At 64.0% G+C, this 25,971-nt stretch overlaps 1 protein-coding gene across 4 annotated transcripts; it reads right to left on the reverse strand.

Moving 5' to 3' along the window:
* Positions 1 to 611: 611 nt before the first annotated feature.
* On the reverse strand, positions 612 to 25,370 carry LOC122171099 (neuron navigator 1-like). Of its 4 annotated transcripts, XM_042838466.1 has the most exons (6): positions 25,357 to 25,370; positions 19,324 to 19,831; positions 18,913 to 18,998; positions 15,577 to 16,317; positions 2,732 to 2,834; positions 612 to 981 (listed from the first exon to the last, which is right to left on the reverse strand). In XM_042838466.1, the coding sequence occupies exons 2-6, from the start codon at positions 19,803 to 19,805 to the stop codon at positions 612 to 614; spliced, it is 1,782 nt and encodes a 593-aa protein (XP_042694400.1). In that variant the 5' UTR covers positions 19,806 to 19,831; positions 25,357 to 25,370. The 4 variants fall into 4 exon arrangements, with proteins under 4 accessions (XP_042694400.1, XP_042694398.1, XP_042694397.1 ...); XM_042838464.1 differs by lacking the exon at positions 25,357 to 25,370 and having other exon boundaries at positions 15,577 to 16,314; positions 19,324 to 19,961; XM_042838463.1 differs by lacking the exon at positions 25,357 to 25,370 and having other exon boundaries at positions 19,324 to 19,961.
* Between the last annotated feature and the right edge of the window lie 601 nt (positions 25,371 to 25,971).

A 25,971-nucleotide genomic window follows, 5' to 3' on the forward strand; every position in this document is an offset into this window, starting at 1 on the left:
GCACAGCACAGCTCCAGAAGGACCCCAGTGCCCCAGGGTGATGTGAATGCACAGGCTGTGCTCGGTCCCGCTAGGAGCTGACGTGACTCTGGACACCCATCCAGGGCTGGAGCCAAATACCTCCTCCTGCTCTGGGACAACTCAAATGCTGGTGTTATTTATTTTCTCGTGCACTGAAACAGGAAACCTGCAATATGCTGAAGCCCTGGAGCCCCGCCAGAGCCAGGGGCACCTCACCAGCTCAGCGGGAGTGAAACACAAAGTGCTGGGCTGGAGATGCCCTGGGGTGGGGGGATGGAGGTCTGGGGGGACCCATAGCGAGGGGACAACATGGTGCCAGCCAGCAACATCAAAACCTTGGTGCCCTGCTCTTGCTGGGATCCCATCCCACCGGTCCCACTATGTGCCACCAGTGCTCAGATCCACCGTTGGAAACAGGGGGAGCATTTCTGAACACAGAGCTGCTGCGTGCTTTTCACACGGCCACAGAAGCATCGCGGTCAGAAAAGACCCCCAGGGTCACCAAACCCAGCCGTCGGCCCAGCCCCCGCCCCTACCCACGCTGCTCCTTATCAGCCCTCTGCTCTGCTAACAGCCCCCGATCCGGGCACTCACCCCGTGGTGATGTCATCGTCCTCCGTCAGGGTCTTCCCCATCAGGTCACTGTCGCTCATATATCCCGACTTCAGCTCCACGTCATCGCTGTCCAACGCCTCCACCAGCTCCAGCCGCGAGATGTGGCTCAGTTTGCTGGGGCTGCGCATGGGCATGGTGTGCGAGTAATGCGCCCGCTCGCCGTGCATGTACCAGCCGGGGGTGCCCTCGGAGCGGCAGCCGCCCCCCACCGACGGCGCATCCCCCGCCTGCAGCCGCGGGCTGGATTGCCCGTAGCGCCAGGAGAGCGGCGAGGAGCGGTTCGACAGGCTGGAGACGCTGCGCGGGTTGGCTTCGTCGCTGTCGTAGCACGTCATCTCCAGGGAGCTGCGGGGACGGGCCAGGGTGAGGGCTGCCGGGCGGGTCAGGGTCGCCCGGAGGGTTACCGGCCCCCAGCGGCCAGCACAGCCCGCACATCGCGTACTGCAGGTCCCGAGAAGACGGCCGTGCCGTCTGCATGGATGTGCTTGGTGGTGCCCAGTCCCTCCAGGGGCTGTGGGGCAGGATGTGGGGCGTGATGGCGCTGCTCCCCTTGTGCTCTGAGCTGCAGGATGATCGAGGACCCTGCTTCCCCGGCTCCAGCAGACCCCTGCTTTGCCCACTGCTGGGGATTCCCCGTACAGATGGTGTGGAGGGACACGAGCATCCACAGGCCGTGCTCCGTGCACCCCTGCCCATTTCCCCACACGTCCCAGCAGGGGCTGAGGCTGCAAAAGCAAAAGGGGCAGCTCCTCGGCACGGCACAGAGCTCCCCATCCCCGCAGGGCCCCCAGGGGTCGTGCTGAGCCCTGTTAACAGGGATCCACCAGGGAAAGCCCCACCGTGCTGCTGAGCGTGTGCCCCCCTGGGCCGGCCCAGGGGTCTGCTGCCCCCCAACCTCAGGGTGTATTTCGGGCACGGCAGGGAGTGATGCTGAGACTAAACTTAGACACCACAAATGATTCGTTCTTGGAGCAGCTCCTGGGAGCCCACAGCCCTCGGCTCAGCTCCACGCTGCCATCAGGAGCCGCTCCCCTGCTGCAGCCACGTGGGCCCAGCGCTCCTGCATGAGCAGCAGAAGCCAAACCCGACTGCAGCGCGGAACTGAAAAGAGGGAACTGTATAAAAACTGGGAAGTTTGTTAAAGCAGAACTGCAAGAAGCAGCTGAAAGGAGCCGGTTTGGTAGGCAGCACAAGGGCTGTTTAAAGCTGTGCTGCTGGCAGCTCAGGGCAGAGACTGAGCAGAAAACCCCGAGGGCTGTGAAACCTCCCAGCAACAACACTGCGCCCCAGCACAGACACAGGGCAGTGTCAGGGATCCACGGGATGCAAGAACCCAGCATGGAGGCCCACCATGCACTGATCGGTGTCTCCATGGCAGGGATCTGTCTGAGCCCTCAGCCAGGGGGAGCATCATAAATCATCAAGGAAAGGAGGGACAAAACCCACCAGCAAGGCTAATTTAATCGCCCATAATCCTTGTCCTATTTCCCTAAGAGTGGCTGACAGGATTTGCTGAGGAGCCGCCGAGCCGAGCACTGCTGGATGGAATCTGACACAGACGAATGCAAAGGGAATGCAAAGGAAATGCAAAGCAGCCCTGCTGGGGCGCGGGCAGCACGGCAGCTCTCACACCAAGCAGAGCCCGCAGAGCTGCAGTGGGTAAAGCCAGGAAATCGCAGGATCAGGGAACACAGCCTGTAAATCCCGGGGCTTCGATCCCTTCAGCTCAGAGATGTGCAAAGCGCAGTGGGGATCCCAAAGATCTGGGTGAGCTTCAGCATGAAGAAATGCTGAGCAGAGAGAAATTCTTCATCGGGGGAGCACAGGGCCGCTCTGTGAGCGCCAGCGGGGGGTGAAGGGGCGGCGAGCTGCTGCTGCTCGTCCCTTCCAAAACTGAAGCGCGCAGCGAGACCACGAGGTGGCAACAGACAACCAGAGGATGCGAGCAGCTGCTCGCCCAGCGCAGCTCGCTGCAAAGCCCGGCTTCCAGGCGTGGCTGCAGAACGCGGGGCTGGGGGTGACGTCGGGCACAGCTTCCCCCAGCTGGAGCCCCCAGGAAGGATGGGGAGGGGGATGGGGGGGGCTGAGTCCTCACCTGTGAGACACCTGGGAGCCCCGCAGGCTGGACATGGTCTCCTCCAGGTTTTGACGAAGGTCCAGAACATTCTGCACCGTCCTCTTCCTCTGGGACTCGGGGTCTGTGGGGGCACAAGGAGGAGGCTGTGAGGGACAAAGCGCCTCTGACCACGTCCTGCAACCTGAGAGGGAATGGGGCAGGGTGGAAGGGCTCCCATGCTGCATCCAAACGTTAATATTGCTGCACGATAGCTAAACCCACCTCCCTGGGAGCAGGGCAGAGGGACCAGGAGGAGGGAACCCCGGGCAGCAGGGGCAGAGCCCCACTGGGACAGGGACTTCTGCTCCAGAAATGCTGTGCTGGGAGCACATCCCCATGCACATATGTGCACATACATGTTAGCACACCTGCGTGCACACGTGCTTACACACAAACACACACACAGATGCACACACGGCTACTGGGTCACCACCTCCTTTCTATGGCAGCTGGCACAGCATTGCTGAGCCTGGGGCACAGCTTCCTCCCTCCATGTGCCCCTGACACACTGATGCACACCCCAGTGCATAACAGCTGGGCTGTGACCCCCGATTCCAAGCCTTTGGATTCACAGCTCTGCAGTGAACCACAGCCACATCTCCCAGGGCAGCAGGAGGGGATTGGCTCCTCCTAACACAGCACAGCACACAGCCCTCGGGCTGTGCAACAGCACCAGGAGAGCTGTGGGGACTGGGGACCGGGGGGGGGGGGCTGCACAGCCAGCACACAAGCAGGGCCCATGCCCCCTCATCCCCAGCACCCACGATCTGCATCCCTGGGACTGCAGGCAGTGCCACGGGCTCAGCAGCGCTGCCCCATCCCTGACTGTGTGCCCACCCCCAGCCGTGCAGCCCCACTTTCCGTGCGACCCTACGAGGCAGTGATGAGCACAGGCAGCCACGATGAGACAGGTTAAATGAAGCAGGTGAAAGCCCACAGCACAGTGGGGTGAGCGGGGCTGGCAAGCACCAGCAGAGCCCCCAGCCACGACCGGAATGTGGGGCACCCAGCATGGCACACAGGGATGGGGATGTGCAGACAGCGAGGAGGGGTCTGGGGGCTGCAGACACAGCATGGATGGGGCACGGTGGGGCAGAAGCAGCCGTCAGCCTGCTCTGCACCTGGGGACAGAGGGAGCCAGCGTCCTCCTAGGGGGGACAGGTTGGCACGCTGGCTCACCTGAACACAGGCAGGGCTCCTCCGCACACCGCACTCGGGGCAGCGCCGCGTCCCCTGGGCAGCGACAGCACCGCAGCCCCAGGTGTCGGCGAGGGGCCGGCTGAGCCCTGCCCAAACCGGAGCTCCGGGAAGGGCTGCAGTGTGGGAACGGCGGCGGCGCGCCGGATTCCTCTCCTCATCGATTTAGCAAGCTGCTGCAGCCAGATGTTTGCAGCTGCCGGCACGCAGAGCAGCAGGGCCGGCTCAGCCGCGGGGTCAGTCGGGCACAAAGCCTGGGCTGGGCTCACTGCCCACCAGGGACGTGTCCACAGAGCTCCTGCTCGGCGCGTCTCCTCCATCCCAGCTCAGAAGAGCAGCCCCGACCCCGGCCCTGTGCCCCGCCGTGCTGCCCCCACAGCCCTCCTCCTGCCCTCCTGCCACCGCCCCAGCAGCTCTTCCCCCCTCTGCAGCTCTGTCCTTGCGAACAAATTGTGGTGGGGAAACTGAGGCAGAACGCCTGGCTCACCCCAACCCCCATCTGCACACGCAGACTTCCTTCACCCGGCGACGCCAGCTGCTCTACCATCGCAACGGGGCGCAGCCGCATCCCACAGCCGGGCACTGCAGACGTGGCCAGGAACATCCAGGAATGAGGAAACCATCAGCTCCTGCAGCTCGTGACAGCGCGTTTCCGCACACGGCCATCGCCTCCCGCTGGGCCGGCGGCTCCGCGCCCCACGTGCTCCCCATGTGCTTTGGCCGCCGTGACGATGCGCACATGTGGGCCACGTGGCAGCCAGCCCCGCACACGGGCGCAGGGCAGCAGGGCTGCGTGCGCAATGGGGGCTGTGCCTCGGGGCGCTGCTCCGCCGCAGGGCGCTGCCCGGCCCCGCAGATGGCTGCTGCCCCTTCGGAGCGTTTCACGACCTCTTCCTCTGCTGCCTCCAACCCAGAACCCGCTGCAGCTGGGGGCAGAGCGGAACCCGGGACCCTGCAGGTTCCCGCCTGCAGCGCACGACTGCAATGTTTCCACGTGGAGTAACGTGGCTTTATCCCCCGTTCTTACATTCACTTCTGATTCATGCTGCTGGGCAGGCGGCGGTCACAAGTCGTCATCTTTCTCCCTGTGGTTTAATGAGTCCTTCTTTCCTTCCCCGTGACCCCGGGGTGACACCGCAGGGATGAGGATGGATGCATCTCAGTGTGCCCTGGGCTCAGCCCCAATGTGGGGTCAAACAGAGGGGTGGCAGTGGGCAAAGGTGGCAGGGACAGCAAGGCACAGTCTGGGCCATCTCATAAACCATGGCCATCCCCACAGTCACAGCCAGCCCCACACCTATGACCAGTCCCACACCTGCAACCAGTCCCATAACCATCCCCATAACCGTGTCAGTTTTCATGACCAGGACCATCCCTGCAGCCCCACAGCCCCGCAGCACGTGCCAGCTCCCTGCTGGCAGCAGGCAGGAGCAGCAAATTAGCAGCAGTGCAGCAGTGACAGCCGGGATGGGACTTCAGCCGAATCAGCACTTCTGGGGCACTGCTGCTGCTAAGTGAATGGCTCCTCCTAATGAGGGCAGGGCTGGGAGACCTGGAGCCTGAACCCGGTCTGGCTGCAGCGAGCCAAGCTTTTAAAAGGGATTCAGATTTTCTCAGGCTGGAGCAGCCATAAATCTAGTTAATTGGGTCTCTCCCATACACTACTTTCCAAGCGAACACGCTGGAGAGATCCAGCCCGGGCCCCCGGCCCATTTGTGGGTTATTCTTTCAATGGATGCTTGGCCCCAAACCACCCCACCTGCACATCCAATGCAGCTCTGTCTCCATCAGGACGAGCTCAAGCTGCTCAGCCTGTCACACCTCCAGCCCAGGACTGCCTGAAATCCCCCCGCTGGTCAGGCTGTCCTGCAGCCAGGGCTGCTCCCTGAGCAGGGTCGGTCAGCACTGTGCCTCAGTTTCCCCACAGCTCTGTGCTCCCCCACAGTGCAACCTGTGTGTGCCCCACGCAACACGGCTGTGCTCAGCCCTGGTACCGAGCCTCCAGCAGCCACCAGCAGCTCAAGGGGATCCACAGCAAAATTATCCACACCAGAAAAGGGGGACAAAAGCAAAGCGAAAGCCCTGGGGGCAGATGGTGCTGCTCCACACCCAGCGCAATGCACGGGGCGGACATGGTGGAAATTCAGAATTCCAGATGGCTCTTTCGGGTGGGTTTTTTTGGGTCTTTTTTTTTTTTTCCCTGTCTCATTTCCAAGGCAACAAGACTCGCTGTCATCTGCTCGTTGCCATGGCGATTTCACCTGATTCTGCTTCAGCAGCGGAGGAAGAGAAAAGCTGGGAGAGCGCCGTGCTGCCACAGAGCCCCGAGCTGCTCCGAGCTGCGGGGAGAGCGTGGATCAATGGGGCTTTATCCGACCCAGGCAATGGGCCGATTCACGGGATCTAAGGAAGGAGCTGCGGGTTTCTTAGGGCACAAGTCGGCCCTTCTCTTAACTGCTTCGGTGCCCGCCAGATGTGCCGCACATCTGGGGACGTTGCCACGGTCTGCCTGGAGGGAGGTTTTGGGTGCTGGGGGTCCGGCGCCCACCTGTGGCTGCACCCAGAAGACCGAGCTGGGTTTCGTATTGCCCCCCATCCCACGTCCCAGCACTGCCCTGCCCCGGGGTCCTCATGGCACCGGGAGGAACGGTGGGGAAGCATTCTCACAGCAAGCAAGAAGCAGAACGCCCCAATGCAGCCCCAATGCAGCCCCACAGCCCACCTGCCCCACACTCTGCCCACCCCACACCCCGTGCCAGGGGCACAATGTCCTCCACCACTGCCAAAGAGCACAGCTCAGCTCCCACAGATTCGGGCTTGAGTTCCCCACGGCCACAGAGCGCCGGGTGCCATCAGCACTGACACTGCCTCAGTGGCCCCACTGCTGCTCCACGCAGACAGCACAGATACATCCACGTGCTGAGGGCTCCTCCAGCCCCACAGTCGCTACAGGGCTGTGGGCACCTGGCACAGCCCAGCACCATCATCCATGCACACCCATCCCCTTCCTGCTGGGAACCAACACCAGGAGATCAGCAACCCGAGCTCCGGCAGCCCCCCGGACCCCCCCCCCCCCCCACTGCCAGTGTGTGCCCTGCACCCGGGGCTGCCCCAAATGGGGTCATTGCCCAGGACTGTCCCCTCCTCATCCCACGTCCCCCTAGCAGGGGTAGCAGGGAAAGGCTTCTGGCTCACACTGGCTCCCATTTGCAGTGAGCAGAGCTCCAAACGAGCACACAGTCATTAGCGGAGCCAGCCGCCCCGCTCCCAGCCAGAACACAGCCACGCTTGGGGAAGCTTTATATTCACAGAGACAAACAACTCACATTTGCTTTTTAACTGTTGGAATTGCACCCAGTGGGACGGGAGGAACAGGGAACCCTTTGTCCCCTTCTCCTTGTGACTGAGAGCTTTGTGCAGAGCAATGCGTTGCAAACAAAATTCTCCGCGGCCTCAGCTGGGCTCTGGTGGACACTTGGTCTGTCTGTCCATCCGCCACCCAACAGCCGAGGAGCCCTCATGCATCTCCAGCAGGAAAGCAAAATGTCCTCCTCCACTCTGCACTGAGAGCCTTCCTACAGAGAACGCAGAGCTCACCAATCTTAGCAGTCCTCCCCAATCTCCCCCACCATTCTGTGAATCCACGCTGCTGAGGGCACAGAGCTGCCGCCACCCCGGAGAGGGACAGTGCCCCTGGGGCTCTGGTGACCCCAAATGAGTTTCCTTCACCCACAGAAGACCATTTTGGTGCTGAGCCCCCCCCCAGAGCTTCACCCTGAGCTCTGTGATGGGCACGCTGACCCCGAGGGCGGCCAGGGGTCCCCAGAAGCCCCCAGCAGATGAGTGAGGGACCCCCAGCCCCACTCAGCTGCAGTAGTGGCCCCATTGCCACCGCCTCCCCAGGGAGCAGGGAGATAACCCAGGCTATTCTTACTTCCATCTGGGGAACGGTTTCCCTCCCACGTACACTGCCACAATGCTAATTTTGAGGCTGACGATTAATTGATGTCAGGCTCATTAGGGGGCCAACAGCTCCCTCTCCCCAGGAGCGCCAAGGACGGGAGGACGCGTTCTGACAGATGCTGTGACATCCTTACAATGGAGGAGAGTGAGAGCCAACGCCACGAGGAGCCCTGAGAAGGGCTGCCCCCCTGGGTCTGGGCTCAGGGTCCCACCACACACCCACCCCTCCACCAGCGCTATCATCACAACCTCACTGTAGCTGCAGTGCTGGAGCACGAGCCGTAGAAGGGCAGGGATGCGGACTCACACGGTGCCAGTCCCAGCACTGCTGCCTTCCCCTGGGAGCACCGCGGTGACAGCGGGGCAGCAGGACCTGCTCCATCCTCCGGCTGCTTCCAGCCCCTCTTACCTCGCCCTGCCCCTGGGAAAAGCCTTCCTAAGCAACAGCTGTTTTTGCTACCAAAGACAAAGTGAGGAGCAGGATCAGGCTCTGCTCCTTTCTTCCTTCTGGCCGTGCCTGCAGGGCAGGGGATGCCTGGAGGATCGGATGCTCTGTGGCGTAGGAAGCAGCACTGCCACGCAGTCGGAGCTCTCAGAAGGGGCTCTGCAGCCCCTGCCCAGCTCTGCCAACACACAACCAGAGCCAGCACAGCACTGAGGGCAAGGCATCAGCCGCTCCAACGAGGAAGTGATTTGTCTTTTTCTGGATACCCTTTCCACCAACAGTGAGCACAGAGTGGGGAAGTTGGTTGTGACAGCGTGCAGCGTACCAACAAGGAGGCTATTGAACAGGGAAGTGAGAGCACCAGGAGCCCAACAGAGTGCAGAGCAGGGGACAGGGCGCAAAAGGAGACGCCGTGTGACCCCGGCTCCATCCAAACCAGGCAGCAGCGCTGAAGGCGAAATGCACACAATGAGCTCAGCAGTAATCAGTCCCTTCAGGAAGGCTTTAAGTGGTTGCAGAGTTTACCAAGAAAAAAAAATAAAAATGGGAAAGTCATTGAAAGGAAAAAAAAAAAAAAAAAGGCCATAAAATGTGTTTTCTGCTCCAGTACAAAACACAATGAGATCCACCAGGAGATCGCAGCTCCGCCAAACGTGGAGGCGATGGGGTTGGGCCGTTTTTCTACCAGCAAACACAGCCCTGCACGGGGAGCAGCAGCGCTCCAGACTTCCCTTCCTCCTTCTGGGAAGTCAGGGAGGCTCAGAGGATGAGCGGAACATGGAGCAGAAGCAGCCCCCACTGCAGCCCCATCTGCTGCCACTCCACAGGGGAGAACCTGCAGAGGAAGGGCAGCGTGGGGCACTGCTCTCAGGGGTTTGGCAGGGACCCCACGGGCCCCCCATGAGCCCCCAGCCCCATCCCAGAGCTGGGCAATGCAGTGTGAGCCAGCAGCACTGACGTAGCAAGGAAGGTGCGCACCGTGCTCCAGCACTGCCACCTCAAGCACCGATGTGGCAGCGATGGGACGGGGCCCCCAGGCAGCCCCACATCCGTGGGCTCCACGCAGCCCATCCGCTCCTACAGCGGTTTCCAGGCCAGCCGCTCACAGGACGCGTGTCACATCTGCTTGGGAGCGAGAACGCCTTGCAGAGGGCTGAGAAGCTGCATGGAAACGAGAGATCGTTACCACCATCTCCTTGGAAACGTCCCATCAGAGCAAGTTTGTCTTCCTCCTCCTTCTCTCTCCCTCCCTTCCCATGCGCACGGTTCTGGCACCCCGCGCATCCCTTGGCTGTGCCTCAGCTCTGCGGGTCCAAAACGCAGGCGTCGGATTTCTAAAGCCATTGTGTCGGATGTGCTATTGAGCCACAAAACATGGACGGTTTGGGATGGAAAACAGGCATCGCCGCTGCACAGAAAGGAGCTGGCAGCCGGGATTCGATTTCCCTTTGAAGCTTTAGAGAACCTAAACCAAACAAAATTTGCTTTATTCCCACAAAGGGAACAAGAATCTTAGCAACAAAACAAATCAACACCTCTGCCCCCGAGCACCACGAGGAGCGGAGCAGCACCGGGGGCTCTGCAGGCGAACGCTGCAGGGGGGAACGTGGGGCAGCTCCACACGCGTCCTTCTGAATCGGAGCTGTGGGTCGGGGTCCCTTCATCAGCACACTGCTGTGCCTCGTGCACGAGCCCATGCTCCCCCTCCCCACGCACGCCGCTCTCCCTGCAGCCCCACAACACCCCCTGCTCATCCCCCACGCTGTGCTATGAGCGGGGCCACCCCCTCCCCTTGCAGGAACCGGCCACATGTTCTCCATCTGGGAACGGAGACCCACGAGCCAATAATCTCGACTTGGAAAACTCCCTGAAAATAGCACAGCGTTTCTGAGCGCTCCGCAGAGCGCGGCCGAAAGACGATGGATGGATCTGCAGCACACCAGGACACTGCCTGGCACAGCACAGCAGAAGCACAGCTCCGAGGGCCCAGGGAAATGAGGAGGAGATGGCAGGAGGTGCTGCTGGCCGTCTGCTTTCCTCCAACAGATGCTCCTGCCCTGAAGGAAGGAGGGTTTGCTCTGCTGGTGAACCGGTCCCCAGCTGCCGCGCTCAGCCTGCAGGACAGAAGGACGCAGGATCTGTGCTTCCTGCAGCCCCAAACCCAGCCTGGGGAAGTGCCAGTCCCTAATGCTGAAACCAAGAGATGCTGTAGGTATTTTGGGGCGTTGCTGCACCCCATCGGGTCCAGGTGCCATTGGCATCAACCACAGTGCTACAGAAACTGATGCATCCGGCCTCAAATCACATGGGGTGAGCCATCAAAGTGGAATTTGCCAGAGACAAAAGAGCCGATGTGATCCGCCAGGCCCCAGCTACACACAGCCCCTGCTCCGACCCAAACACGGGCATCTCCACACCTCCCTGTGCCACCGATCCCACCGCACGCTCCCCGTGCACAGCAGGATGCTCCGCCTGCACCATCCATGAGCGCCTCCATGGTGACAAATCACTGCCACCAGGAGCCAAAGCCACCTCCAGGTCCGGCACACCGGCACCTCCACACCCAGACCCACAGCCTCACACAGCACAGCACAGCTGCGCCCAGGAGGGCGGTGATGCGCGGGCAGCAGGCGTGTGATATGGAGAGGAGTCTGATCAGGAGTTATTCTCAGCTTCTGCCGTGCTGAGAGCTCACACGCCTATAAATAGCCAGCAACGGAGCTGTACCTGAGCTGCAGCTTTGAACGTGACCTGGTGCTGCTCTGGGGCTGAGCCACACTGCTCGGCATTGGGCTGGGACAGCACTGCCAGCAGGGATGCTGCGGTCCCACGGGTGGAAGCTCAGCGTTAGCTGGGCTGGGCTTCCCATAAAGCCCATCAGGGCTGGGCAGGACACACACTTCAGGAGCTCCCTGTTGAAGAAGCTCACCCAGATGCCCCACTGCAGGGTCCCGCTGCTGGCTGCCACAGCTGGGGACACGACCTGGCACAACACAGAGCGCAGAGGAGGGAATGGAGCGAGCAAAGATCCCAACCCGTGGGGCAGCGCTCAACAGGGCTGCACGTGGCACAGGGCTGGGGCAGATGTGACCCCACAGCCCAACCCTCGAGGAACCACAGCCACCAAACCCAACCTCCCAGCCACCTCCTGCCGCCCCTCCACCACCACCACAACCTCCACCTGCTCACACTGCTGCCAGCACAGATACGGTGTGGGGACACACGGTGACAGAGCAGCCCTTCAGCTGCTCATTCCCTCCACTGTGATTGCAGGGATGCCTCAGGCCAGACCGCCAGGCTCCGACAGCTTCTTCCAAAAAGAAAAGAGCCTCAGCATTTCTGAATTAAAAAGAAACACCCAGCTGCCTCCATCAGACCAGGCAAACAGCAGCGTAAGGAATGAAAGAAACGCTTGAGCGAAACAAAACGTGGAAGAAAGAGATGAGAGGAAGGATGAGAGGATCTGAGGGCACGCCGGGCGCCGCTCACAGCATCACAGCCACTCCGACATCTCCATTTGCACAGCTCTAATCTCAGCCCTGCAATGCAGCATCCCCTGCCTTCCCAGCTCCGCTCCCGGCTGGGAGCTGCAATGCAGCAGCACTGGGGAAGCCCTGCTCCCCATCTCCCTCCTGGCAGCAGCACTGTGCCCCCAGACCCACAGCTCCGCTGCCCCAGAGCGCCCCAAAGGAGCGACTGCTGCAGATCCCATTCCCACCTCTGCGCTCTCCCAGGAGGGCGTTTGCACACCAGAGGAGGACGTGACTTTGCAGCAGGACTGAGCCCCATCTCACCTCCCACACCTCTGAGCCTCACTCCCGAGACCCAAACCTGGGATCAACCACCCCGACAGACAGAGCCACCCCCACTGCACGCAGGCAGCTGCACCTCCATCTGAGGCCACACCTGAGCACATCCTGGGGACACCACTGCCACACACATCACCCAGCACCACCCGCACAGTGGCACAATGAGGCTCAGGATGGGAAACATCACCGGGCACCACAGAGCCACGTGAGCAGAGCTCACAGTCCTGCAGAACCCTGCCAGGATCCCGCAGAACCACGGCTGTGCCTTCGGCTGTCCCTGGGTGCTGGCATTGCTCAGGGGTGACACAGTGCCAGGGGCACAGGCTGTAGCTCCGTGCTGGCCTGGCACCAATCCCCCTCCCTGAGCAGCGGGCGCAGCCCCAGCCAAGGCAGGGGAAGGACCAGGAAAGGGGGTGGGGGGATGGGGGATGCCGCTCTCTGGCACTGCGGGGTGCGAAGCTGTGCAGGACGGCACCGAGCTGGGAACTCCCGGGGCAGGGCAGCAGCGAGGGCACAGTGCTGGTGGCACTCGAGGGCAGTGGCACAGAGCTGGGGCTGCAGGACTCTGCAAAAGGCACAGAGCTGGCAGAGCTCCTGCGAGTGCCACCAACAGGAGCATCCCCACACCTGGCAGCACGCAGCGCCAGCAGCACGGCCTGGGGGGTCACAACCTGCGTGCACAGCACAGACACAGCCCTGGGGGTGGGCAGCCTGCTGGTGCCAGGCAGCTGTTGGTTCCCCCCCAAAATGAGCCATTTTGCATTCAGCCACGTTGTTTTGGTGGGCGAGTGTTGGATCTGGGGGAAAAACGCAGCCAGGCCCTGGGAAAGCTCCATGTGAAACAACAATTTTCGAGCTCTCTGGGGGGAAGAATTTATTCCACCAACCCATCTCAGAGTAGTTTTGCCTTCAGATGTTTGTTCTGCTGCTTTTCCACAGGAAACCTTAAAAAGCAGCATGGATTTCTCAGCACCACCATTACCACACAACAGCATGGATCAGCCCTTTCTCCCCATCCTATTTCTAAATGCTGGAGCTCCCTTCTGCTGCCAGAAGGAAATAAATTCCCACCCCGACAACCTCAGCACCGCACACGGGTGCACTGAGGGAGGAATAACGTTCACATCAGAGCGGCCTCGAACAGCCGCGCTGCTTGGAGAGGCAATAACCACACCTGGGGATGGAAGAGCTGTGCAGGCTTTGAGCCAACAGCGAGCAGAGCTGCACGGCACTGCCATGCACTCCAAGGCTGTGCTGCAAACACTGCGGGGAGCACCGCTTCCCCAGGCACTCTGAGCACCCCGGCACTTCTGTCCATTAGCAGCCACTACAGGGGCACGGTGGACATCAAGAGGTGGCCGTGGAAATGGCTGCTCCAGGGACCTGCAGCGAGCACACGGGGCCACGCTGCCTCTGTGCCTTTCATCCTGAACCACCAGCACGCCCGGCTTTGATGAGGACGCTCAGCCTGCGCTTGATGTGCAACGTGTAATTTGGATGTTAGAAATAGCCTCTACAAAGCACATGTGGTTGCTGTGCTCTGGTGACCTCTCCCAGCTTACGCAGGCCGCCCTGCTTTAAGTGCGGGGCCACCTCTGCCAGCCCTACAAAGGCTGCGGTGCCATCAAACGTGACATTTGCAGAGAGGTAACATTTGGCCACCACTACACAAACCGTAGCTTTGGCCGACGCTGCTCTTCAGCAGAGGCTGGGGAGCATTTCTGGCAGCACGGAATGGAGATGGGAGCTCAGGTGCGGAGATCAGGGATGCAGAGTGCACCCGCGAGCCACCGCCCTCCACGGCCATGGGCACAGCTCACACTGTGAGATCTGCAGAGGAGCTGCCATCCCTGCAGGGGGTTCATCCACCCGCACAGCAGCAGATCAGTGAGGGGTCACCACCAGGAGCTCAGCACGTGCCCAACTGCGGCGGATGGAGCAGCCTCCACCACGCTGCTGTCATCCCACTCCCCCGAGCATCTCTGAGCTCCACAGGCTGTCAAGGACACGCCAGGTCGTTGGTGGCTCAGTTAACGAAGCGGCTGCGATTCAACAGCACAGCTCCCCCTGAATGCAAGCACACAGCCAGAGCTGCACATGAGGAGAACAGCACAGCAGCACGGTGACAAACTGAGCTGCCAGCAGGGAACCGGCGCTTCCCACCTCGGGAAGCCCAGCAATGCTCATGGGCTGAAAGAACGACCAACTTCGGGAAGCACAGAGCAGAGAGTTCACAAACCCAACGTGGCAGCACTGGGCCAACCCAGCCTGGCCAAGGGCAACCGAAGCACAGCCTGGAGGGATGCTCCACCCCAGCGGAGAACCACCCCAAAACCTCCATCAGCTGTAGAGCAATTTGTGCACGAGGGTTTGTTCCTACTGGGCCAGTCCTGCACCCACAGGGAAGGGCAAGGGCTCTTCTTGAGGGCGCTGAGGAACCCCCAAAAGCAGGATTACAGGGGCACACCAAAACCTTCGGAGCACAGGTACCAATGATGAACATCCATTAGGAACAGACCTTCCTGTAACACTGCCACGCACCCAGCAGGACCTGGGGAACGGGGATCCCACAGCAGTAGAGCCACCAAAAAGCCCCAAGCAGCGAAGGCAACCTCACACACACAGCACCTCGGCCCCACTCTGGGCTCACCCTGTGGCTTCCCACAGCACAGCGGCCACGGGACACTGCAGACCCACGAGGCACAGCCCTGCAGCTCAGCGGGGTCCGTGCCAGCCCGCGGCCCCCAGCTGCCGCTCTCGCACCGAACGCTCCGAGCAGCCTCGCCATGGCTGCCTTGAGATCGCTTGCCATCTTCTCGCGAGCTGCGAGCCCCCGGGGCTGCGGGCACAGGGGAACGCAGCGCTGCTTTCCTGGAGATCGGCGCACATCCACGCATTTTGGGCACAGGGAGCGGAAGGCGAGGGCCGGGCACGGCGCTCAGCCACGAAGCACCGACGAGACCCGAGCGCGCAGAGCCGCTCCCCGCCGCAGCATCGCACGCGGCCGCGGGTGAGAGCGGCTCGCACGCACCGCGCAGCGGCCCCGAGGGGGGCACGGAGCCCCGAGCGGCCCCCCCCCGCTGCGCTCCCACCGAGCTCCGCGTGCCGAGGGCAGCCCTCGGGACGGAGCACCGCTGCGCCTTCGGATCCCGTTCGGAAACCAGCCGCGGCCGACAGCCCGCACGGGGCCGGGGCAGCCCCGCTCCGCACGGCCTCGCACGTGGCCTCGCCCCCGGGCCAAGCAGCAGGGAGATCCCAGAGCCTCCCGGGATCTCCTGGATTTCCTCATCCCGCAACAGCTGCCGCCGGAACGCTCGCCCACGAACCGAACCCCCTCGGCTCCGCCTACGCGCCGCACCGACCCCGCGGGCGGACCGGGGGCTGCGAGCGGGGAGAGGGGCGGCACTCACCCAACATCTGGCTGAAGAGCAGCTGCTCCAGGTCGCCCAGCACCGTCACCACCAGCTCGGGGTCCACCTTCAGGTACGCCTTCTCCTCGGCCCCCGCCGCCGCCGGCCCCTTGCCTCCCAGCAGCTCGTCGTCGCACTTGCCGCCCCCTCCTCCTCCGCCTCCGCCCGCCTCGGGGGCTTTGCTGAGCGGCTTCACCTCGGCGTAGGGCCCGCGGGGGATGCGGCTCGGCTTCCCGGCGGCGGGCGGCGGCTTCTGGGGCCCGGCGGGGCGCGGCGGCAGCAGGGAGTGCTCGGAGCGGGATAGACTGCGCGACATGGCGGGCGCCTCGCGGCCACGGGGACCGCCGCCCCCGCCCCGTCCCCCCGCCGCCACCGCGGTGGTCGCCGTCCCTTTGGCCATGTCGTCGCTCCAGCGCGGCTCGTAGAGCTGCCGCTTCTTCTCGGCGTCGGTGAGGAAGGCCAGGTTGGTGAGCGACTTCTGCTTGCGCAGGTTGGAGCCGGCCGGCAGCCGCCCCTCCGCGCTGCTCGCCTTGAACACCCGCAGCTCCGCGCCCCGCGGCCCCCCCGCCGCCGCCGCCGCCGCCTTCGCCCGTTTGGGCATCACCGCGCCGCCGCCGTCGGGGCCCCGCCGAAAGCCGCGCAGCTCCGCCGCGCCCTCCTCGCCCAGCTCCACGTCGGGAAGGCTCTTGAGGTTGCTCCCCAGCATCCCCGCGCTGCAATCATTTAACCCGCCGGGGGCTGCTGCGGCACCGAGGGCGCGCCGGGAAAAAAGCAGGCAGAGAGGAAGAGGGAGAGAGAAAAGAGCGGCGTCAGCGCCCGCCCCACCGGCGGGGAGCGGGGGATCGCGGCGGGGGGAGCGGAGCGGAGCGGCCCCACCTCACTGCTCCGCCGCCGGCGGGACACTGCGAACCAGCGGAATGTCACGGGCAAACAAAAAGGGCCCGCCCTCCTCGGGCGCGGGCAGGGGGCGGGGCGCCGGGCGCGCTCCCGCCGAGGGGGGTGTGGCCGAGCGGGGGCGCGCTCGTGGGGGGAGGATCGCGCAGCGCTGAGCGCCGCGGGGACGCGCGGGGAACTGCGGGTCTGCGGGTGCTGAGCGCTCCGCTGCGGGGGGTGGCAAAGCAGCGCGGTGCTGGCAAAGCGCCCGCGTCCCCGGGGAGGGGGGAAACTTCCCCGGTTCACCCCGACGGGGGCGGGAGGGGCCCTACAGGCGCCCCCGAGCGACGCCACGGCCCCCAACCCCGGCACGGCCCGGGGGAAGGAAGGGGGCGAAAAGCGGGGCAGCGGGATCTGGTTATCATCGTTTTTCATTAATTATCCGTCCCTCGGGAGGGGTGAATTAAGTCTATTTGGTGACCTCACGCAGGCTGCCATGGCAACCGCCGGGAAATATTGCATTAGAGCACATCGCCGCTGCGGAGATAAGGAGCGGGAGGGCGGGGGGCAGCGCCAGAGCCGGCCCCAACCGGCCCCCCCCCCTTCCGGAGATTTGGGGTTCAGCCCCACAACGCTGAGCGGCCCCGACACCACCGGGAGGGAAAGCAAAGCGCGCCCCAATGGGAGCTCTGCACCCAAAGGAGCTGTTGGGTCCCCGCGCTGCGCCCCAGAGCCTCCCCGCTTTGAGAGCCTTCACCAAGCCATGCAGCTGCTGCTTAAGCACAGGGCCGGGGGGGGGGGGGGGGGGGGGCTCGGGTCATTTGGGATTGGCCTCCCCCTGCCCCCCGCCCCTCCAGCGAGGCCCATCTGCCCCCAAAGCGATGCCCCACGCGGAGGGTCCGGGCAGGGGGACGGCACGGCACTACGAACCCAACCCCGAACCTCCCCGAGCCGTTTTCAGAGCCGCCCGTCCCCCATTCGGTGCCGACACCCGGGACCCCCAGGCTGAGCCCCGCTGCCGGCAGTCCCGGGAGCGGCTCTGACCGACTTCTGTCCGCTCTCATCAGCCGCAGCCGCTCCCGCAGCGCCTCGCCCTCAGCTCCAGCCCTCCGCGGAGCACCCGCCATCCTCCGCTCGCTGCCCTGGCAACCGCCGCCCCAGCATCCTTGCGAGCAGCAGCACCCCCGCCCCCCAAAAAACCCACCCCAAAGCAAGCAGTGCAGAGCGGCGGGCTGATGCTGGTACCCGGTGCGCGATGGAGACCCCACGTCTGGGTTCAGCGGCCCCCCGGAAAATAAAGGGTTCCCTGCTGCCCCGCTTGCCCAGCAAAGCGCGAGCAGTGCTGGTGAATGGTTCATTGAAAAATGCCGTCGTGAGCGCGGAGCCGACCACGCAACGAGGGAGGGGAGGGGGGGCGGTGGGGGGTTCGTCCCCCGCACCTCTCAAGGCGCTGCCACACGCGGGAGGGTCGGGAAGAACGCGCGGCTGCTCGGCGCCCGCCCGGGTGCGCAGCGCTGCCGGTGGGGCTGCGGGCGCGGGGAGCTGCCGGTGCCAGGGCCCGGCTGTGAGCTGGCTGCCGGCCGCCTCCTCGGAAATGGGTCATTCCTGGAGCTGCTGGAAAACTAGAAAGAGGAGGAAAGGGAGCCAAGCGGCGGCCGGGCGTCGTGGGGGGCGGCGGGGGTGAACCTGGGCTGCCGGGCACCGGGAGCGCCCGCCCCACGGCAGCCCCACGCGGCAGGAAGGGTCCCCCATCCCTTCCTCGTGCCCTCATTGCGCTTTCTGACCTCACAGGATCGCCCTGCATGTGCAGCCAGCATCGTCCTCGCCCCAAATCAGGGCCGTCCTCACTCCCCCGATTCTGCTTCCCCCTCCCCATCCTTCTCCTGCTCGCTACGTGCTGCGCTTTGGGGATGGATGCTCCCATGCTCTGCACAGCCTCAGCCCCACAGCTGCTCGTGCATCGCGTCCAGCCCCGCTCCCAGCTGCCTCCAGCTGCTCTGGGAGGCCCTGCACGAGGCACTACCAACACAGCCAGCAGCTCCCGCAGCCCCCAGTGCCTCCTCCCCACAGTGCCTGGGCTCTGGTCAGAGCCCACCAGGGGTCGAGGGGCACCCGGAGAGCCACAGCTCACCCAAGGACTGCCCAGTGTCTTCTGGCACCCCATTGTTGCTGTTTGATGGCATTTGGCCCCAGGGGACTCACATTGCCCACCCGCAGCCCCCCAGCAGCACCAAGCTGGCAGCAAGCAAAGCCAAGCACCCACACAAGCATTGCCCAGTGCAGTGCTGACCCCTATTTCTTTTTTTTTGGGGGGGGAACCCCAGCACAGCCCTGGAATGGGGCAGGATGAGCTGTGGGCACGGGGCAGCACTCCCACACAGCCCACATGCGGCCCCCAAGCAGGGGATGCACAGAATGCCCCCCGCACACCCCGTGCACATGCAGAAAACCCCACACACTTACTCATGGCTCTGGATTTGGGGTCGGGCACCTCAGCAGGAGCGATGTCACACAGGGATGTGGCATTCTGCTCTCCATCCTCCTGCAGCCTGAGGGCAGAGCGGGGCTGTGAGCGGGGGCTGCAGCTGGTCAGGGACACCCAGAGATGGGGACCCCCAGAAATTGGGACGTGGTGCCTGAGCCTCGCTGTGGACTCTGAGAACACCATTCCCGTGGGGTGGGGGTATCCGAGGTGTCACATCTCCTTCAGCTTTGCCCCTGCCCCACGCCAAACTCCCATGGGTGCCCCCAGACACCCAGCTGGGGCATCCCCAGCCCCGATTCCTACAGCCCCACTGTTCCAGTGATGCAACCCACGCCATCCCCACCGGCCTCCCCATCCCCACACTCTCCACCACATCCCCCATCACTCACCGGTAGTGGAACGGGGCAACAGTGGCTGTCACAGGGCGGCTCTGCGGGGAGGCTGAGGAGAAGCTGATGGTCCCCGACCCAAACATGGGGCTTCTGCTCATAGGGCTGGCATCGGGTCCATCCTCCACTGCCATCCCAAGGGGACGGTGGGCCCCAGGCCCCCTTGGGCTGTACTCCACCCGGCTTCCCCCCACCCCCTTCCCGGGGAGCAGTGGGGCTCTCTGCCCCCCATGGGGGGTTACACCTGGGCTCTCGGTTGCCTCACGACCTGAAGCTCTGGGCCTGGGTTTGAGGCTTTTGGGGCCGGGGGGTGCTGCCGGCCGTGGGGATGTGGCCCGGTGGGAGGCAGGGGGGCCTGAGGTGCTGTGCCGGGCCAGGGGGGCTGCAGAAGGCAGTTTGTTGGGGGTTGTGGATCGTGGCACCGGGATGGCGGAGGTGAAGTGGCCACGGGCGGTCGGGGCCAAGTTGGCCGTTCCATTCATCCTGGTGAGGCAGCTCCAGGAAGGCACTGTGGAGGGAGAGGAGAGTGAAGGAGCTGAACTGGGGCACGGTGATGTCCCTCCTCCAGGGCCCCAACTGCAGCCACAAGGGCAGCTCTGTCCCTGTGTCCCCATGTCTCCGCACAGGCAGAGACCCAAAGTAGCAGGGACCCCTCTTGGCCACCAACACCATCCCCTGGGCCCCAAAACCACCCCCAGCCCACTTCTCAGTCCTCTAAGACCATCCAGGCTGCAGCTCTCCAAGGAAAAAAAAAAAATCCCAAACTGAAATAAATGAACAAATCTGCAGGGACAAGAGGGGACACAGCTGGACATATGGGGACATGCTGGGGAGGGCACCCAGGTGCTGCTCTACCCCACAGAGGCTTCGCCTGGAGCTGGAGCAGTGAGAACAGGCACAGCTTTGTGCTGACGGTCGGCTCTGGGGCACACACAGCCCGCTCTGTTCGTGGCCTGGCCGCAGCCTGACGACTCTCAGGGCACTCAGCACTGGGGCTGTGATGCATCTCTATGGATTTTTTTGACCTATTCGGTCAGGTTGGATTCCCTCCCGTGGGCACAGCACATCCCCCAGGGAGCAGTCCCTGTGCTCAGCCAAGTGTGGTCCTGCCCCATGATGTCACACCGTGGGACCCTCAGATGGGGACAGGGATGCTCATGGGTCCAGGGATGCCATGTGAGCACCGAGCACCAAGCCAGACTCAGGAGAGCCTCCCACTCTAAGCAGCCTACCGCTAATCACCCATTATTTTATTAGTGAGCACAAATTAAAGTCATCCCTAGGAGATCCTGCACTTTCCCACTCTGAGCAAGCCATTAACTTGCCACCAACTTAATTCCTGCCCGCAGGCAGAGCTGCTCGGGGTGCAGAGGGTCCCCCCTGTGCCACATCACCGCGCTGTCGCCACGCAGGTTACAGCCTGACCTACATAGAGGCTCTCCCCGATGCCGTGGCTCCTTTGCAATCAGCTCCAAAGGGAAGCGATTTTCTCCTCATGAAAATGAGATGCTGGCTCTGCAGGCTCAGCTCGGTGGCGGAGCACCAAAGCGTGGGGTGGGCTCGGGGTGCTGTTCCTGGGGGTGCTCCCCCCACTGCTGTGGGTCTGGAGCTCTGAGCTCCACATTGCCCCGAAGCACAGAGCACTGAACCCAGGGACAGGGCAGCCGTCGATGGTTCGGGTGAGGGGGTCCGTAGGGGTGGATGTCTGCACCAAAGCGAAACAAAGCAGCCTTGGCTGAGCCGTGTCCTTCATCCCAGGACAAATGCAAACCGCAGCCCCGGAGGCACGTCTCTTTCAAAGAGGCATCTGTTGTGCTCGGGGCTGCAGCAACTCGCTTGGAATAGAGTCAAAACTCACCTCACACCTGTGGTTTCGGCAAGCAGAAAGGAACACTCGAACCTGGAGGCTGAGCCCCGGGTTGAGTCCCCATGGCAGAGCTTGGGGGGCACCACAGCTCAGCCCTGCAGCAGGACTCTGAGCACAGGCACACTGAGATGCAAAAAAGCACGGACTTCCACCTCTGATGGTGCTTCTCTACCTCTCTGTGTCTCAGTTTCCCCACCCCGAGCGAACCCACAGCTCTGGATGTCCCCATGATGTCCTGTGGGATCACAGGCGATGGCAGCCTTCAGCACTCTCCAACCGACGGGAAGCAGTGGCAGTGCAGATTGCACACCATCACCCCAAATCCCCCGAATCCTCCCAGGAGGGTGAGGAGAATCCTCCCACACCGACATTTGCAGCCTGGCTCAGACGGGTTGGGCACAGATCCCCCAAAGCCCCTCCATGCAGGATCCGACCCCGTGCTGCCTTTGGGGCTGGCGCTGCTGCAATGCAACCTCCTGCCCGGCACGCTCAGGAAGGATGACAAAGAAAAGGCTCCTTGTGACACAAGGGACATGAAACTCTCCTAAGAGAAACAGAGGGCAGCAAGGAGAGAAAGGAGCCTTCAGAGGGGAACAAACCACCGATTCAGCCTCCAGCCCTCGCGCTGCAGCCGGGACCTGGCCTGCCCCCAGCTGGGTGTCACCGCTGGGCGCTGCACTGCTGTAGGGCTCGGTGCTACAGAGTGGGGTTTGGGGCTCAAAGCACGGCTGAGATGGGAGCAATGAGCACTGAGCGGTGTGAGTCCGCGACACAGAACACTGAACCCTGCAGAGCTGCAGACACGCACGCAACGCAATGCCAGCGGGGCGCCCAGCAGCAAGCTTTTGGGGGCAGCTTCAGTGCCCGTGGAGCTGCTGGGTGAAGGGCTGCGGGCCGACGGAACAGGCGGGTGTCGGAGCAGCGATGGTTGCAGAGCCACAGCACTAATCCCTGCTTCAGCCACTCCACGGCAATCCCATTAGGCACTAAGCCCACTTTAATAACACCGTGCTATTAGCAAAGCTCGGCGCTCAGCTGGACTGGCTCCAGCACCAAATCCTGGGGTCCGGCGGCAGAACCTCCTCTGCCACAGCCGGGCCGGGTGAGAGCCCTGCAGGTCAGCCCGGTACCGGGCACGTGTCGGCCGCCCCTCCCCGAGGCCGCTCCGCGCGATGCCGTCCCCGGCCAGGTTCGCAGCGCTCTCGATGCCTGAGATGCGAGTCGTGACCCGAGGAGCTCCGCGCGTCCCCGCGGCCGTTCAGGAGCCGCCGCCGCTGGACAGCTCCCCGGTACCGGTGCCGCCCACGCGCGTCCCGGGCTCCTCCGTGACGGGGCGGAGCGCGGCCGGAAGCCAAGCGCTGCAGGCGGGACGGGGACCGGAGGAGCCGGGGAGCTCGGAGGCCTCCCGAGCTCGAGCGGATGGCGCGGCTCCGCCCTGCGCTCACCGGCACGACGCGGCCGGACGGAAGCGGCCCCTCTGGCCTCGGCCCCAAAACCGGGAGTTCCGGCGCTGTCCGTGCGGAGAGGCGCGGGAGGACGCAGCTGTGCAGAGCGCATTAAGCGGGCGGATGCGACGCTTTGGACGCGAGCGGTGGGACGGCTGCGATCGCTCGTCCCGGCGCTGCGCGGCCCTCGGCTCCGCGGAACGGGCCGACAAAAGGTGTTTTTTTGCCCCTTCAGAGCTGCTGAGGATTTGGGAAGTGCTGCACGGTAACGGCAGTGGGTTCGGCAGCACGAGCCCCAAAGCAGCCGCGGTAGCCGGGCGCGCAGCACAGGATCTCCCACCGCGATCTCCCACACCATGAACGCGCAGCTCTTGCAGCAAAAAAACTGCCCGAGACCCCCACGTGTGCCGAGGTCCCTCTGAAGGGAGCTCAGCCATCACCGAACTCCTCCTCATCCCCGGTTCTTAGCTCCCCGGGATGGGCGTCTGCAGCTGGAAGCAAAAGCCATGAGGAGTCTTTAATGGGATGAGTGGATTTTCCAGCGAGCTGCAAAGCTGCAGTGCCTGCGAGTGCCACGCAAACGCCTCGTTATGCCGGTATTAATGAGGAGTTTGCAGCGTTTGCTGTGTGCAGTGCAAGCAGCCAGACTGCCGGCCCGGCTTCAGACTGATCGCCGCAACGCAGCCGGGTGGGAGCAGCATCTCTGGGCTCCATTAGCATCCCCACAGGGCAGTGATCTGCACGTGGCTGTAATGGAAGAAGCTCCCCCAGCCCCGCGCTGCCCCATCCCTGCACCCTCACATCCAAAATTAATCCTTCATGCTCAAAGGAAAGCAGCTGATAGAGCAATCGCGGGTCCATCGCACCAGGAGGAGTTTCAGCTTTCCTGGAAGAGTCTGAGCATCCCCCGAGCACCCACACGGAGGAGGGCAGTTCTCCAGCTTTCCGCCCTTTCCCCTCCCCGTGGCATAGAAATCTCTTCTGGAAAGGGTCCAGAGAGGGCGCGGGGAAAGCAAAGCGAGGAAAACCGGAGGGTGGAGATGGGGCTGGGAGGGGAGGAGAAGCCGGGAGTCATCGCACAGCGCCGAGCCGGGGGAGCTTCCGCCGCCCGCTGCCCCGCTTTGCTGCCGGAGGTGACGCGGAGCGGCCGCATCCGCACCGAACCTCCAATGTCCGCGGGAGCCGAGGATGAGGACGGAGATGATCGCAGCCCCGTAAGGGCGGCGGCGCCCCGGGACACCACGAGCCCGAAAGCCAACCCTGCAACGCTCCCGGGGCCGCAGCCGCAGAGCAGGGTCAGAACGCGGCCGCCGTGGCGGTGCGGGGAAAAACTGGCGTGGCGATGGGGGAACGGCAGCCGGGGCCGGGGAAGGCAGGGAGCCGGAGCGCCGTCCTGCAGAGCCTTTCTCCTCTGAGCATCCCCGAACCCAGGGTTCAACTCGGCTGTGCCCACACGGCCGTGGCACCACCCTGAGCCCGTGCTGCGGCCCCCAAAGCCTTTGCTCAGTCACATAAAGCTCATTAGAGGCCACCTGTTAATGAGTAAGGCTTGGGGCCCTCCCTCAGCCTCCGGGAACAGTCGGAGAGGCTGGGACAGGCTCATGTCCAACCTGGGAGTGTACAAAGACTCTCGGGCTGTGGCAAGGACCAAGGGACAAGGGCCAGCTCAGTGTCCCAGCACCGGCTCTTGGGCCCACGGGAAGATATGCCACCATTCTGGCAGCCTCTGCCAGCTCCATGTAGGATCATCGCTCCACCCGGTGCCGGGGCTGCTCCCCACTGTGCTGGGTGGGAGCCGGGGGGCACCTGGCCTCGGTCCCGCTTGTCCCCTGCAGGGCCAGCCCCGCTCCAGCCCAGAGCCGGAAACACCTTTTTCCTGTCCCTGGGCTGCAGCGTGGGGCTCTCGGCAGGAAAAGCCTCCCCATGGCTATTAATAACCTGCCAGACCCCCAACCCCATCCTCACTTCCATCCCCACTCCAATCCCTGCCCCCTGCCCAAAGCCCAGGACTCACCTGGGAGCCCCCCAGCACAGGAGGAGGTCCAGATCCTGGGGACTTCATCCCCCCCCCCAATCTCAAATTGCTTTTGGGGTGCAGCCCCAACAAAACTCACTCACCCACAACCCCCAGCCTGACCCCACAGGCCTGCCCAGTGCCGGCGGCAGCCCGGAGCCGCCCTACGCCCCCCGGGCATCCTCGAGCCGCGTCAGATGGAGAGCGATGCCCACAAAGCACAGAGGGAAACTGAGGCAGGGGCACGGAGGGCGGTGAGCCCGGGGCTGCGTCTCTCCCGGGACATCCCAGTCGCTGGGAACCGGGACAAACAATGGGGACAGCAGGCGGAATCCCGCCCCGCTGCTGGCAATGTGTGCCCACGTCCCACGCCGCTGCCCAGCGGAGCCCCCCCGCAGCCGCAGCGGCACACCCAGCCTGGCGCGGGCTGCTGGCTTCTCTCCCGTCTGGATTTTTCCGAGGTGAGACCCGGGAGATCGGCGGCACCGCTGCACGCCCTCCTGGGCTCTGCGCTGCGCAGCCCGGCACGGGAGCGCGTTCCGGAGGCGTGGAGCCGCACAAGGGTCCCCCCAAAAACTCCCCCGAGCTCCCTGGTGCCCAGCGGTCCGCGCAGAGTCCTGCGGGGATCCCGGAGCCACCGACCGCAGCGCGGATGGAGACGGTCGGGCCCGACTCGGCACCGCCACGAAGTCCCCCCGCACCCTCACCGTCCTCAGCCCGGCGGGACGCGTCCGGGAGCAGCGGCCGTCACCGCGCCGTCCGTCGCCACGAAGCTCTGCGGGGCATCTTCTCGAGCGCGGGTCGGGCGTGAGAACCCCGAGCTGCTCGCCCCGCTACGGCGTCCCACCGCGGGCAGCCCCGGGCCTCAGTTTCCCCACCGCTTCGCGCAGCCCACGGACAGGAGATCCCCGAGATGAGGCCGGGAGACACCGCGGTCGGCACCTCTCCCGCAGCACCGTCCCGGCCGCGCTGCCCACGCTGCGGGACGCGCGTGGTGGCGCACGGGGAGGCAGCTCCGAGTTCCCAGCGGGATGTTCCACTCCCCTTCCCCCCCCCCACCCCGCTCACCTCCGCTCTGCTCCGCTCAGCACCGCGGCCGCATCCCGGCACCGCCGCTCCCGGTGCCGCTTCCACAATGGCAGCGGCGAATTGAAGCGGGCGCCGGGCTCCGGGGAGCGGGGCGGAGTCGCGCAGAAGCCCGGCCCCCCCCGCGCCCCCCCAACCCGCCCCCCGCAGTGCCGAAGTGCCGCGAACGCGCGTGGAGCGGGGAAAGGGGGGGAGGGGGGGCGGAAAATCCCACGGGACCCCCGGCGCGCCCCCGC

Source organism: Centrocercus urophasianus, unplaced genomic scaffold (genome assembly GCF_019232065.1).
Source record: "Centrocercus urophasianus isolate 14NV4802_14NV808 unplaced genomic scaffold, USGS_Curo_1.0 seq_803, whole genome shotgun sequence".
Taxonomy (NCBI): Eukaryota; Metazoa; Chordata; class Aves; order Galliformes; family Phasianidae; genus Centrocercus; species Centrocercus urophasianus.